At 45.1% G+C, this 15,898-nt stretch overlaps 1 protein-coding gene across 1 annotated transcript in view; it reads right to left on the reverse strand.

Moving 5' to 3' along the window:
• Nucleotides 1-460: 460 nt before the first annotated feature.
• alkbh1 (alkB homolog 1, histone H2A dioxygenase) overlaps nt 461-15,898 on the reverse strand; it is a 53,666-nt gene continuing 38,228 nt past the window's right edge. The window contains exons 4-6 of the mRNA XM_072493588.1: nt 11,794-11,884; nt 6,882-7,075; nt 461-3,474 (exon numbers count right to left, since the gene is read on the reverse strand). Of these exons, the coding sequence (XP_072349689.1) occupies nt 3,033-3,474; nt 6,882-7,075; nt 11,794-11,884 (727 nt within the window). The 3' untranslated portion in view covers nt 461-3,032. The remainder of the gene's footprint in view (nt 3,475-6,881; nt 7,076-11,793; nt 11,885-15,898) is intronic.

Here is a 15,898-nt window from a genome sequence, read left to right on the forward strand (position 1 = left end):
TACCATACAAAATCTGACACTGAGATACGTAAAAAGACAGGCGAGTAAAAGGTTGGTCAAAGCAATGGATTTTAAGGAGTGACACAGTCAGGTTTAGGGTGGGAATTCCAGAGCTGCTGTCTTTTCTGTGTCGGGTAGAAGTATTAAAACTGTAGCAAGATGCAAAATCCTGTTTCTGCAATCATTTGCGAACAGATGATTTAAAACTTAATTAAAATTGGTGGCGTTATATACAAACTGATTGTATTCTTAGAGGGAGAGATAGATAGGCACGAGTTGTAGCTTCCACCGGAGTGTGATTTTCACCATTGGGGGCGGGGAGTTGCAGATGGTGGAGAGGAGAGAGAAAAAGAGACAGCGAGAGTGTGAGAGAGATGTAATAGATGTCATATGGACACCTGCCCGTTAGCTCGCCTCATTTACCCATTCAGCCCTGCAGTGAAACATGAACAAGAAATAATAATAAGAAATAATAATCTTTATTGCCACAAGTAGGCTTACATTAACACTGCAATGAAGTTACTGTGAAAAGCCCCTCGTCGCCACACTCTGGCACCTGTTCGGGTACACAGAGGGAGAATTCAGAATGTCTAAATTACCTAAAAGAACAAAGTCTGTGGTGCTCAAGGAGAGCTAGTGGAAATACCCCCATCTTAGTTGCAAGTCCAATAAACATGACCTAACTATGGTAGAGGCACAGCCCATAAACTACAAATTGTAAAGAGCAATAAAAATTGAATTATGTCGCTCTCTATGTTCCACACTTAAAACCCAGCAACGCTATACTAAAAACCATATTTCACTCTGTTCCATAACCGAGAATGAATTGATAGTGCATAGCATGGCAGATGATGAGAGTAATAAAATTCATCAAAGGTTTGTCAGCTTAAACGAGCACCACCAACTGTTTTAAACACATTCAGGTCTAGTTCTTGTTATTAGAGAAATATTCTAATGGAGCTTTCTTCCAGTTGCATTGCTTGACTCCGCTGTAAAAAGAGGCTTTGAAGCTGGACTTCAAAGGGGGATTCGCTAAAAAAATATCTAAGTTGCAAAGGTCTTCATTGCTTTTGAGAATGCGGGTGGGGAATAGAAACATAGCTCATTTCTCTTCTTCAAGCAGAAAGCATTTGGGGCACGAGAAAGATCAGAGTCATGACATTCAGGAGAGAAGTTGTTAGGAAGCAATTCTTTACAAAAAAGGTGGCTAAAATGTTGGATTCACTGTCAAAAAAAAAGCAGTAAATGGTAGCTCAATTAATAATTCCCATCTGGGATCAGTAGGTTTTTGCTTGTCAAGAGTTTTCGTTGTGGAGAGGGAGGGCTAATTTTACTGTCCCTTTCTTAAAGTCACTATGAATGCTCATTTTCCGTGGAACAAACAACAGTACTCCTTTTTAAAAATAAATTTAGACAACCCAATTAATTTATTCCAATTAAGGGTCAATTTAGCGTGGCCAATCCACCTGCCTTGCACATCTTTGGGTTGTGGGGCGAAACCTACGCAGACATGGGGAGAATGTGCAAATTCCACACGGACAGTGACCCAGAGCCGGGATCGAACCTGGGACCTCGGCGCCGTGAGGCAGAAGTGCTAACCACTGTGCCGACCCCTACCAACAATACTCCTGTTGGTGAGCAGAGGTTGTCTTGGAACAGCAAAAGACAGACGTAACCCGTTCAGATCACTATCATCAATGTTTCCGGGTTACGCAACTGTATCAGTTGGTGTAGCGCCGAGTGGGTCAACTCCCTCAGCAGCAAGACGCCGAGACCACTTGTGGGACCATCAGGACACAAAAAAGTATCTGCCACAACCCCACAGTAGTAGCATTTACCGTTGCAAGGCTAGCACTGCCGTTCCTGACAGCTGAACGCTGTTAATATGAGCGCCTTAGAATTAGAGTAATAAAGTGGTTATGCATCTGACTATGTCTTGTTCAATCCTTGGGAGACCCAACACTAAATGAGCTGTTTTATGTAGAGTGAAACAAAGGCCAAATTAGAGTTTAACAACTAATTAGATGTTTTCAACTAGTGGTAGAGTTACTGTCTCTGAGGTTTCAGAAGGGATGGTGGATAAAACACTGGTTATTTTGGTCTCCCCTATGTTTCCCTCTGGAGTCTACCTTTCTATATTCAGTACATATTTTATATGCTTATAAGGAATTCTGGACTATTAGTGGAGGAAATTTAGATACTAATTTATCAATCCTGACATGATGCTCAACGCTTAAAGTATTTCAGGCAACAGAGAAACCAATATTCATGTATAAATACTTTACATTATTCACATGGTATAAAACCAGATCCCCCACTAGGTTTGATTATCTTGTAGCAGCTGTTCATTATTTGCATCTCACTTTATCAAAGTCTCCACCTGTTACAGCATATTTTCTCTTTGCAAGTAGAAGGTAACCATTGCAGGCTTTTTCCATGCTACTGCCCAGTTTCACAGATCAAGGCTGCCATAAATGAAGGGGTACGCTGGACAGCCTGAATGTGGCTGAAGTAAGAAATATGAATGACGGTTTTACAATTAGGAGTGCTACTCCAATTGAGTAAAACCTGGGCAAAACCTATGCTGGCTTTACAGTGAGACTGATCTATGCCACACTTGTCAGCTTGACAAGGCATTGCGTATACAATACAGATTGTTTTTCATTCCTCCGCAGCAATTCCTTTCATCTCAATTTGTGAATACTTGAAACACCCCCAAAACATGGGTACCGATGATGAGACCCATTAAAACTGGCACTGACAGGAAGATGCCTGAAAATAGCCGCTGCTGAGGAGGCCCACGAATACTGGTGTTGAGGGACAACTGGCACTGAGAGGGAGAACTGGCACTGACGGGGAGATCTGTGAATACTGATGCTACGGGAGATTCTTTAGTATTTCCTCAACAGGTTTTCCCAAGCACGTAAGGAGCAGAAATCTGGCAATGCAGGCATGGCGAGCTAATACATCACTGTCTCTGTGAATCTGCCAGTGCACAAAGCTGCCACCCCTCCAGTGAAAGGTTAGTAGGATTATGGAGACTCCGCTGGTGTTTCCAGTTTCTGTCGTTTATGTTCGTGATCCTCAGTGGCATCTTGGTGATAAGAGTACAGCTGGGAGTCTGCCATCTTTTCAATGTCCAGCACGACTGGGAAACTCTGTCCGACTCGCACCACCTGGCGCACCGTCATGTTTATCCTGGAGCTCTGTAAGTATTTCATACAGATTTCCCAGTCATCTTCATCACTTTGTTGGTAGCTTGTGTCAGCAGAGCAGTTGTCCCTGATCGGCGTGTTCTCTAAACAGCTGGGGACTGCCCTGCCTTCCAGATTGGGAACAATCCGGGGAACTGCGTGATAGAAAAGACGACTCCTGTCTGACATTATTACGATGTCGCCGCTGTGAATGAACATCGGAAGCGGAGGGTCCTGCCGCTTCAGGCCTCCGAGTAGAAACACAGCCGACTGGCCAAAACTGGAGGAACGAGAGAGAAAAGGAAAACTTGAGATTAGCAGTTTCAAATACTTTCAGCCTATCCATTTTCTCTCATCCCCTCTCAAAGCAGTAATTTAATGGTGCTACGATTTCACAGGTACAGATTATCCGTTGGTATCTCACCCGCACCACCATTCTTCAAATATGATGCTTGACAGTATCTATGGATGCTTCCATCATAATGACCCAGCAACTAGTTTTATCTGACACTGGGACACAACCAGCTCAGCATTTCCAAGGACTTGGTGACATGGGAAACTATACAGGCAGCAGAGCTTTGCACGAAGATTAGGGACTATGGATGATGAGAGGGCAATCAGGAGAGTACGAGAGTAACTGAGTCTGGAGGTGACAGAGGTATGAATGAGAGTTTCAATGATAGATGGAATGAGACAGTGGCAGAAGTGGGCTCTCTGTTGCAATGTGGAAGTAAAGTGACCTTTGTGATGAGAGAGGATACAGGATCTGAAACTCAGTGTTGCATTGGCCCTTAGCTGGGGATTCTGATTGAGCTCAAGACAATGATTGGAAGGGTGGGGATTGGAGCCAACGACTAGTCCTTGGGTAGCATTGTCTAATGCATTTTAAACAAATCAAATTTATCTTAGTTTAACTGACCGATTCCCACAGAAATCTAATCATTGAGGACTTGAAATAATACTTTTCCACATGCATTATCAGGTTACAATGAAAATCTGGCCCCAGATTTTGGCTACTTCTGTTGCGTTCATCCACAGCAAAGGTACCTCTCGAAACACTAACTGACAAAGCCGCACAACACTCACTGCCTGGTGGGTAATTTCAGGATGGTTATTATACTGGTAGAAATAAAGAGCAGTGTACTGCAAATTACTAGAATTCATTACTTTCATTGATCTTCTCAATGTTTACTCGTTCCCTCTCTCCATCCAGCACCTCCCTCCAGCCTGTAGAATTGGTCAACCAAGGCCATATAATTCCAAGTGTCAGAGACATTCTGAGAAAAAGATTAAGCTGCCAGTACAAGTGAAGTTACAGTCTGTGCAAAACCTCTCCCCTCCAGATGTTAAGTGTGTTTTGAGATGAGGAGTAAAGGCACTTACAGCTTTGTTAAGATACAGGACCAGACCCCAATATTTGTTAGGATACCGGACATGAACTCCAAACAAGGTGTTTGATCGTGCGAAACTGTGAGGAAAGGATACTTCACCCCAGAAATGATGACTCTGAACAACAGGCATCTATTATGTTAAAACAAACTTTGATTTAGGGTGGCACGGTGGCGCAGTGGTTAGCACTGCTACCTCACGCGGCCGAGGACCCGAGTTTGATCCCGGGTCACTGTCCGTGTGGAGTTTGCACTTCCTCCCCGTGTCTGCGTGGGTCTCACCCACACAACCCAAAGATGTGCAGGGTAGGTGGATTGGCCATGCTAAATTGCCCCTTAATTGGAAAAAAAAGAATTGGGTACTCTAAATTTTAAAAAAACTTTAATTTAAACAGAATTAACCACATTAACATCAAATAAATAGTTTTACAATTATCAGTTAACCTTACAAAAGGTAAAGTCACACTGGATCAGATGTTGTGGATAGTGGTGAGGACTGTCAGATGATACAGCAGGATATAGATTGGTTGCAGACTTCGGCAGAGAAATGGGAGATGGAGTTTAATCCTGACAAATGTGAGGTAAGGCATTATGGAATAATACAGTTGGGAATTATACAGTAAATGGCGGAACCCTTAGGAGTATTAACAGAGAGATCTGGGCGTACAGGTCCACAGATCACTGAAAGTGGCAACGCAGGTGGATAAGATAGTCAAGGTGGCATATGGCACGCTTTCCTTCATCGGTCGGGTCATTGAGTATAAAAATTGGCAGGTAATGTTGCAGCTGTACAGAACCTTAGTTAGGTCAGACTTGGAATATTGCGTACAATTCTGGTCACCACAGTACCAGAAGGATGTGGAGGCTTTGGAAAGGGTACAGAAGAGATTTACCAGGATGCCTGGTCTGGAGGGTATTAGCTATGAGAGGTTGGATAAACTTGGATTGTTTTCACTGGAAATACGGAGGTTGATGGGAAACCTGCTAGAGGCTTACAAAATTATGAGTGGCATGGACAGAGTGGATAGTCAAACGTTTTTTCCAAGGGTGGAAAAGTCAATTGCTAGGGGGCATCGGATAAAGGTGCGAGGGGCAAAGCTTAGAGAAGATGTGTGAGGAAAGTTTTTTTACACAGAGGGTAGTGAGTGCCTGGACAGTGCTTCCGAGGGAGGTGGTGGAAGCAGTTATGATAGTGACGTTTAAGAGGTATCTTGACGAATACATGACTAGAATGGGAGGAGATGGACCCCAGAAGTGCAGAAAGTTTTAATTTAGGCAAGCATCATGATCGGCTCAGGCTTGGAGGGCCGAAGGGCCTGTTCCTGTGCTGTAGTGTTCTTTGTAAACTGTTCTTTGTAAACTGTTCTTAAAAGGAGAAACTTGAACTTATTATCTATACCTGCTACTAACTCCAATTAAGCAACCCAATACAATTCAAATGCCACTTATTACTTGCTCTGCTGCACAGACCTTTAGAGAGCTTCTTTCACGAGCAGATTCAGTACACCTCTGCGCAACCTAGCAGCATTTGGCAAAACTGCTGTTCAACCTAAAATCCTTGCATCTTGTCAGATTCAAATCGCATGGCAAACTGCAAAACTACTGACAGACCTGGCTCCTCCCATTAATTACAGCACCTGTATCCCACTGAGATGTCACATGACCTGCTTGCCTAGGACTAAATACAATCCCTCAAATTATCTACTCTCCAGGGTATCTCCAGCTCGTAACAAATATACCATTAGCCCTTTATCTGTAACCAAGTAAGCAGTTGGAATGAATCATGACCTCATCTTTTACAACTTCTTAATTACAGCTTCAGCAGACACACAGTCTGGATACCTTAACCGTAGTTCTTCAATAATATTTATCCAGTAAACAACAAGGGCACCATTCTGCTTGAATCATTAATACAAAGGTACTACTAGAATCATGGAATGCATCAGCCCATTGGGCCTCTGCTGGCTCTTTGAAAGACTTAGACAATTCATTCCTATCTCCGACCTGTCTTCATGGTTTTGTAAACTCCCACCCTTCAGTCATTTATTCAACTCTTTTCTGAAAATTATTACTAAATCTGCTTCCACCCCCCTTTCAGACAGTGCATTCCAGAATGCAATAACTCATGATAAACAAATGTCTTCACATTTCGCCTCTTGTTCTTTATTGATTATTTTAAATCAGTGTCTTCCAATTATTGACCTTTTTGTCAATGGAAACACTAATTCTTAGTTCTTACTAGGAACAATTCTTATCCCACCCCCTCCCAAAAATCTGCTATTTTGTTCACTTTTCTTACCTGAATGATAACAGGGGTTTGGAATAATCCATTTCAGATTCATCCACATGAATACCCAGTGAAGAGTCAAAATGATAATAATTCAGTATTCCAGCTTCTGCCTTAAACTGCTGGAAGCCACATGCTGCCGCCACTTGTTCAGACAGGTGGGCGAGGTCCGTGGGAAATGTTGTATGGTGATCGGGTGAATACTTCTGCAAATAAAAAGTACGAGCAAACAGTCAGTTAGGTACACACATAGCAATGGCCACCTTAAAGAATGTGAGCACTGACTGCTCAAATAGATACAATCATTAAAAGAATATATAAACTCGGACATGTTCATTGCAAGTTTCATTAGTTCTCAGATTGGATTTGAGCAATGTTTGAAAGTAATTTTTAATGATGAAGAAGGCATCCATTGGTCATCTCTATGGACCAGTTAGCCCATCCTGCTTGTGCCTGCTGCTTGAGAGAACATCCAATTAATTCCATTTACCTCACGTTTTCCATGTTCCATGTTCAAACATTCACTGTTCAATTACATATCAACTTCCTTTTGAAAATTACAACTGAACTGTCTTGGCATGATACTCCCACACTGCACACGATTTAAGCGAGGAAAGACGATAATCAACCAAGCCAACTTGGGGATAGCGTTTCTACAAGATTGTTGACCTTGTGTCATGTGAGAGTACCTTTAAGAAATGGGTGTTTATTACTGCAGTGATGTCAGAGAGTTGGTGGAGCTGGGCTGTCTGCCAGCTTTTTACTTTCGTTTTAGGCTGTTTGCTGTTTCATTATCAGAGCTGGATAGCTGCAGTCACAGCCAGAAGATGTATGAATCTCTCTCTGTAATCTAAAGACTGTAACTCAATCCTGGTGATTTTAAACTAATACCAGTAATGACTTTAACCTGATGTGCTTTTGGTAAAAGGTGTTTTAAGTCTTATGGATGTTAAAGGGAAAACTTAAAGGATTACTTAGTGTTGTATTCTTTGGGGGTTGTATTTGAATTGATGGTTGCTAAGATGTTCACTGTATGTTTTAAAAAGGTTAACTTGAGTTCATAGAATAAACATTGTTTTGCTTTGAAAAATACTTTTCCATTTCTGCTGCACCACACCTGTAGAGTGGGCCGTGTGCTCCCCATACCACAATCTATTAAAAGTTGTGGGTCAGGTGAACTCCATGATACACTTTGGGGTTCTCTAAACCCTGGCCCATAACACTTGTCTCTCTTCTTGTTAGCTACCATGGGGAGGAGATGTTGAAGAAGTAATCTTAACGATACGCTGCAGTACATCTTGTACATAGCACACACACAGCAGCCTATGGTGAAAAGTGCTTTGGTCTGTACAGTGCTGAGCTTTGAGTGCTGGTATGGCTACAACCATCTAGGCGAGGGGTGAGTATTCCATCACAAACCTGACCCAAGTCTTATAACTGGTAGGGAGGCTTTGCGAACCTAGCCTTTCTTCTGCATTGTGACCACAGTATCAATATGATTGATCCAGTTCTGGTTCTGGCCAGTGGAGGCCAGCAAGTCGTTGACGTTGGGCAAAATTGGTGACTATGCTGTTGTTGAAAGTTGGGGGAGTTGGCTGGGATTATCTTTTGATGAAGGTGGTCACTGCATAGCATATCTGGTACAAATATTAAATTCAATTTGTCGATCCAGGCCTGGAATATGTCCAGATTCTATTCAGGTCAAATTGGGCAGTGGAGAGATTTTCAATAAAGTTAAACACATTGAGTAGTCATCAAATAACTCCATTCCTGATCTTATGGACTGGAGAAGACGAGATTTCAGACTGGTAAAAGTAAAGTTTCAGTGCCAGAGAGGCTGTTTTGCAGCAATTAAGGCCCTTAAACATTGAATGGAAAAGCCACAATTATTTCTGGCATATTTAATTGATAACTAATAGGCAGGTAATACAACTATATGCCCTTTTGCAGCTTTAATGCAGAATGCTTCTGTGAGTTAGCAGTGTAGCGAAGCTGGTAATCTCGTGGTTATTGTACTCCAATATCTGGACCATGATCTACATTTGGGTTTTCCTGATGGCTCACAGTTAAGGCAGTGAACAGCTGAGCCACTTGGATCAAGGATGTCCCAAGTTTGAATGGTCTGAATGAGTTAATGACCTCATTGGAGGTATGTAGAGCTTGGAGAAGTAGGTCTGCTACATTAGTTTCAGCACCTTTGGGCTTTCGGAAGGGAAAAGGAGGAGAAAGAAAAAGTGACCGAACTACTATCCAGTTGACTCCTACAAGTGTGGGCTAGGCTTGGGCTCAACTCTCATAGGATCACAGAATTGTTAAGGCGCAGGTGGCCATTTGGCCCATTGTGTCTGCACTGGCTCTCCAAACAAACATCATGACTTGGTGCCAGTCCCCATACCCCTGCATACAGATAATTACTTGAATAGAAACAAATGCCCTCTTTGATCCCTCAATTGAACTTGCCTCCACCACACTTCCAGGCAGTGCATTCAAGTCACAAACCACTTCCTGTGTAAAAACGTTTTTTCTCACATCACATTTGCTTCTTTTGCAAATCACTTTAAATCTGTGCCCTCTCGTTCTCGATCCTTTTGTGAGCAGGAGCAGTCTCTCCCTATCTACTCTGTCCAGCCCCCTCACGATTTTGAACACCTCAATCAAATCTCCTCAGCCTTCTTCTCTCCAATCTATCCTCATATTTGAAGTTTCTCATCCCTGGAACCATTCTTGTAAATCTCTTCTGCACTCTCGCCAATGCATTCACATCCTTCCTATAATGTGGCACCCAGAACTGAACACAGTATTCCAAATGAGGGGCGCGATTCTCCGACCCCCCACCGGATCGGAGAATCGCAGGGGGCTGGCGTGAATCCCGCCCCCGCCGTGTCCCGAATTCTCCGCCACCAGAGATTCGGCTGGGGCGGGAATCGCGCCGCGGCAGTCGGCGGGAATCGCGCCGGTCGGCGGGCCCACCCCTGCCGATTCTCCGGCCCGCGATGGGCCGAAGTCCCGCCGCTGTCAACCCTCGCCAGCTGGCGTGGATTAGACCTCCTTTTCAACGGCGGGACAAGGCAGCGCGGGCAGGCTGCGGGGTCCTGGGGGCGCACGGGGCGATCTGGCCCCGGGGGGTGCCCCCATGGTGGCCTGGCCCACGATCGGGGCCCAACCAATCCACGGGCGGACCTGTGCCGTGGGGCACTCTTTTTCTTCTGCCTTCGCCATGGTCTTCACTATGGCGGAAGCGGAAGAGACCCCCTCCCCTGCTTATGCGCGGGGATGCCGTGAGCGTCCGCTGACGCTCCCGCGCAAGCGTCGCCCGGCGAAGTCTTTTCGGCGCCGGCTGGCGTGGTGCCAAAGGCTTTTCCGCCAGCCAGCGGAGCGGAGACCGCTCCGGCGCGGGCCTAACCCCTCAAGGTGAGGGCTTGGCCCCTAAAGGTGCGGAGAATTCCGCACCTTGGGGTGGCCCGACGCCGGACTGATCCGCGCCGTCTTTGGCGCCGGGTAGCGGACATTGTGCCGTTTTCGGAGAATCCCGCCCGAGGTCTAATTGTAGAAATTCAACATAACCTCGTTGCTCTTATACTCTATGCCAGTGGTTATATACATTATGGGACACCTATATACTATTAAAAAAAATTGAGGTACACCTTCTATTTTCTCTGCTGACTTCCCTTACTGGAACTTCATTTTTAACTTCCTTCTGTCCTCTCTCCTATTTTTTTTAACCTCTCCCTGTCTCCCTTGTTTTCCCAGGGTTTCTGCGACCTTTTTGCGTTTTCACTTTTTGTGCAGGCAGATGGGACCATTTGTCTTCAACTCCAAGTGCCACTGGTCACGCGCATGGGCCTGACCCACATAAAAAAATCCAAACCACGCATGTGCGGTTCTTTCCCAGCCCGCACAGGTGCAGGAGGCCCAAGATTCACCGGATCTTGGAGATGCCAATCACAGAGCTGAAAACAAAGGTTAGTTGGAGTGTAATTACACAAATTTTGAATCTTTTTTCACGGCACACTTGGGGTGGGGGTGGGGCATCTTCAACCGCTGCTCTATGCCCCTACTAATAAAGCCCAGAATACTATATGCTTTATTTCCTGCTCTCTCCACCTGTCCTGTCACCTTCAATGATCTATGTAAATATATACCCAGGTCCTTCTGCTCCTGCCCCATTTAAAGAATTTTATCCCTTATTTTCCATTGTCTCTCCATGTTCTTCCTACCAAAATGCATCACATTTTGCATTGAACTTCATCTCCAACCCACCTGCCCACTCCACCAACTTGTCTAGGTCCTAATTCCCTGTAATGCATATTCATAATCCAGGTTCATAACAGGAAGGCTGGTCACTCGATTGAGTTGGAGGAGGATGTCAAACATCAGTGCTTACTACAGTGGGATGAAAAAAATAGACAGAGAGAAAAAGAGAGAGCAAGCAAACTAAAAAATGTCACTCCTGCAGTTATTACCCCTCAGAATGAGATGGTTTCAAGAAAGCACTGTCCTTATAATCAAGGGTTATGGAAGGCGAGAAAGTGGGGTTGAGGATTATCATATCAGATCAGTCATAATCTCACTGAATGGTGGAACAGACACAATGGGCTGAATGGCCTACTTCTGCCCCTATGTCATATGAACATCCTCTTCCTCTGGTGTACATCTCTCATGAACCAGATTGAATAAAGTGTTAGATTTTCAGCTTCCTCGCAATTGTGAGAGTGCTGATGGCTGCTTGGTTTAAACAGGGTTTTGAATTTTTCTGACAAGCTAGTGCCAAGTTGGCAGGAAGCTAGGAGCAGCTCACCCATTCAGCTTCCCGACAGGTGGAAGGTGTCAAGCCACAGGCTGAAATCACGAAATGGAACCCGATAAAAGGGAGGGAGTGTGCATTTTTCCTGAAAATGTTTTCTGAGTCACAGAGCAAAATTACCTTCGTCTCCCAGTTGTAATGATATCCGAGGGTAACCCATCGCAACTTCTCCAGCAAGCTTTTAGCCTCTCGTTTACCAGGAGCTTTTAGCCTGGAAAATATAGGAAGTTCCATTAAAAAATTCACTTTGCTTTTCATTCCCATTTCATGCCTGAATTTTTAGGATTTAGAGGTGGGCAATAAATTCTGGCTTTGCCAGAAATGACCACATCCTTTGAAATAAAAAGAACACTTGAGGAAGGGAAAAGGAAACCACCTCATACTTTCCTTTGCTCTGGTCCAATATGGTTAGTACAAACCATTCTTATCAAAGCAACAGCGAGAATGGAATTGGTACCGCAAATGTAGGTGGACCTGGACTGTCATCATGCTACTGAGCACACCTCAAAAGCTTGAAGAACATGAAAAAGGAAATAAAAACTGACACCAAAAGAACTGCTAATTGGAATGATGCAACATTCTATCAATCAGGGAAAGCATAAAATGTCATTCAGAAGATATGCAGATTATCAATCAACATTCTTGGTTTGTGTGATGCAAGGTGGATGGATGTTGGGAAGTACTAACACAATCATGGAGTCATTATCTGCTTGGCGGAGAGAAACATCTCCCACCCAGGCACTTTCATCTAAGAGGGTCAGTGGCTCAAGGATACAGCTTGGGACAGCACCTCGCTGGAGTACATCCAGTCAGTCTGCACCCTTTCCTCACCCATGAGATTTCATGGTCCATGTCCACACAGTACAACATCCAGTGTCCTGGGCAAGGATGGACGAGAAACTCACCCAACCAAATAAAAGAAGCAGGTAATGATTGGCAGCTCAGGGGCTCAAAGCACACACCGTTAAGAGTACAGGCTGCAAGCATCGATCAGTTGGGCATTTTGAAACTGCACGCTTTATTTTCAGAAATCATACATGATGGCATTGCTATTTTTCTGATGTTGCCATAGGCTACTGGAAAATTGTAATATTTACAAAGCCTACAAATATTGCATTTGATTGAAAGAAACAAAATCAGAAATTAAGAAATGGCTGCTTGTGTGGTTTGGGACAGGTGGGTGGGCAACCTTGCTCTCAAAACCAGCCTGCTTTATACACGCAGTTACAGAAGGATCTCAATGCCATTCTTTCTTCCACCTGGAGATTCAACATCTAAATTTACTAGATTCCTTTAGGGCCCTTGTTCTTCAGGGTTTGTAGTACAATTAGGAGTGCCACGATGCTGCTAGTAATGGGAATCTGGAATGTTTATACAGCATATAGTAGAATGCGTCAGTACATATACTGTAGTGCGCAGCATTCAAGTGTAAAATGCACAAGTTTCAAATCAAATATGCGATCATGATTTATATGGCTTGTCATTTTAAGTTCGTACTTAATTAAGTATTTTGGGGACGTGATTAGACTCTAGTTTGTGATGGTAATTGTCTGGCACTTGAGGAGATAAGCCTCCTTTGTCACCTTTCTTCATCAAAGAACAGAAAATATATTCTCCATTGACCATCTTCAGCTGCTTAATCCAACTTCCCTCAAAATTGAGATTAGAAGAGATGTTTGGCGATGATTGCACTATGCTCAGTTCTATTTGCGACTCCTCAGATTGTGAAGCAGCCTGTGTTTAGACACAGCAAGACCTGGACAACATTCAAATCTGGGCTGATGAGTAGCAAATAATATTCACACCACACAAGAGCCAGGCAATTACCATCACAAACTAGAGTCTAATCACTTCCCCAAAATACTTAATTAAGTGGGAACTTAAATTCACAAGCCATATAAATACTAGAACATCCCAGCAGCTAGGTGATCTGCAGCTAATGACTTGCCTCTTTCCCAAAGTCTTTCCACCATCTACAGGACATAAATCAGGAATGTGCTGGAATACCCTCCTGTGGATGAGTGCAGCTCGAACACATTCAAGAAGCTTGATACCATCCAGGACAAAACAGTCCCACTTGATTGGCAGAGCGTCCCATCTATTTGTGGTGCACAATAGCAGCAGTGTGTACCATCTACAAGATGCACTGCAGTAACTCACCAAGGCTTCAAACCCTTGACGTCTACCACCTATAAGGGGAAGGGCAGCACCATCACCTCCAAGCCACACACCATGCTGACTTGGGAAATATCACTGTTCCTGCCTCCTCAGTGGGTCAAAACTCTGGAACTTCCGCTTTGTCAGAATAGCTTTGCCACACAGACTGCTGTAGTCCTGGAAGGTATCCACCTGCCACAGTGTCAAGGACAATTAGGGATGGATAATCAATGCTGGTCTTGCCAGTGACATGCATATCACACGGTGGCATAGTGGTTAGCACTGTTGCTTCACAGCGCCAGGGTCCCGGGTTCGAATTCCCGGCTTGGGTCACTGTCTGTGCGGAGTCTGCACGTTCACCCCGTGTCTGCGTGGATTTCCTCCGGGTGCTCCCGTTTCCTCTCACAAGTCCTGAAAGATGTGCTGTTAGATGAATTGGACATTCTGAATTCTCCCTCTGTGTACCTGAACAGGCGCCGGAATGTGGCGACTGGGGTTTTTTCACAGTAATTTCAGTGCAGTGTTAATGTAAGCCTACTTGTGACAATAAAGATTACTATTAAATATCCCTTAAATGAATAAAGAACAAGGGTTGAGGCTGCGGCGTGGTTTTTAGCGGCAGAGGCAGCTCGCATAGGACGCCGGCGGGGTCTTCCTGGCCCATCAAGGTCTTTGGCACCTTGCATCGATCGCCCGCCACTGGGGAACCAGCCATGGGTAGGGTCGCTTTCAGTCGGACCCATAAGATCCTGCCAGCAGGAAAGGCTGAATGTCCCGCCCAAGGGGCGGGATTCTCCACTCCCGTGACGAAGTGGCCGCGCCGTCGAGGTTCACGACAGCGCGAAACAGCCCCGGTCCCGACCGATTCAGGCCCTGACAATGGGCCAGGATCGGGGCCGCGTCATCTACACGCGCCAGGCCTTGTCGCCCGTGTAAAAGCGGCGCCGCATAGATGACGCGGCCGGCGCCACATAACGGGCATAATCCGCGCATGCGCGGGTTGGCCGGCGCCAACCCGTGCATGCGTGGTTGCCGTCCTCTCAAAGTCCGGCCCGCAAGAAGATGTCTGACGGATCTTGCGGGGCCGCGAAAGGAAGGAGGTCCTCCTTCAGAGAGGACGGCCCGACGATCGGTGGGCACCGATCGCGGGCCACCCCACATCTGAGGTACCCCCCCGGTGCAGGATCCCCCCTCGCCCCCCTGCAGGCCACCCCCCCCAGCGTTCACGCACCACTCACGACTGCAGCGACCAGGTGTGGACGGCGCCGGGGGGAACCCGCCGTTTTGGCCTGGCCGCTCGGCCCATCCGGGCCTCAGAATAGCGGGGGTGCCGGAGAATCGCCATTTTGGGTGTCTCCGGCGATTCTCCGGCCTGCAAAACTCGACCGGGCCGTTCCCGCAGCTTGGGAGAATCGCAGGAGGGCGTCGGACTGGCGACCCGGGAAATCTTGGCGGCCCAGGCGATTCTCCCAACCGGTGTGGGAGTGGAGAATCGCGCCCAAGGTGTTTGGCTAATAGGTTAATAAGCATCTCTACAATTGTGTCTAATGGTAGTCAGAGGGTTGATGTTGATTATTAACTTTCTTCCTCTGTTTTGGAGTCAAAGCACATTTAGTTGTATAATCAAAGAGATCCTAACTTGTATCTATTATTTAAGGATTAGTGCCGATTACTTCACACTTCAAAGAAAAAGGATTTCATATCACCTGTAAAGCAAATTTCTGTACACTGGTATCCTGGATGATATCAAGAAGGATCAGAGATGCATGTTTAGCAGTCAATAAAACCAGTTTATTCACAAGATACTGTGTGCGAAGGTCAGATTTTTGTTTTAAATTTGGAACCAGTGGAAAGATTCAGCAAAATTACTGAGTGATTGAGAAGCAGGCTGCAGCATAGAATATCAACAATATTCAAAGTGCTGGAAACACATTTGTTATTACACTATTTTAACTCTGTTCAGATGGATCAGATGTGCATCTCAAAAACATTACATTTATTTGGCAGATTAGCAGCATTTGAGTGCTATCCAAAGATTGAACCCGTGATGTATTTCGCAAATCTTCGG

Source organism: Scyliorhinus torazame, chromosome 2, assembly GCF_047496885.1.
Source record: "Scyliorhinus torazame isolate Kashiwa2021f chromosome 2, sScyTor2.1, whole genome shotgun sequence".
In the NCBI taxonomy this organism is placed as follows: Eukaryota; Metazoa; Chordata; class Chondrichthyes; order Carcharhiniformes; family Scyliorhinidae; genus Scyliorhinus; species Scyliorhinus torazame.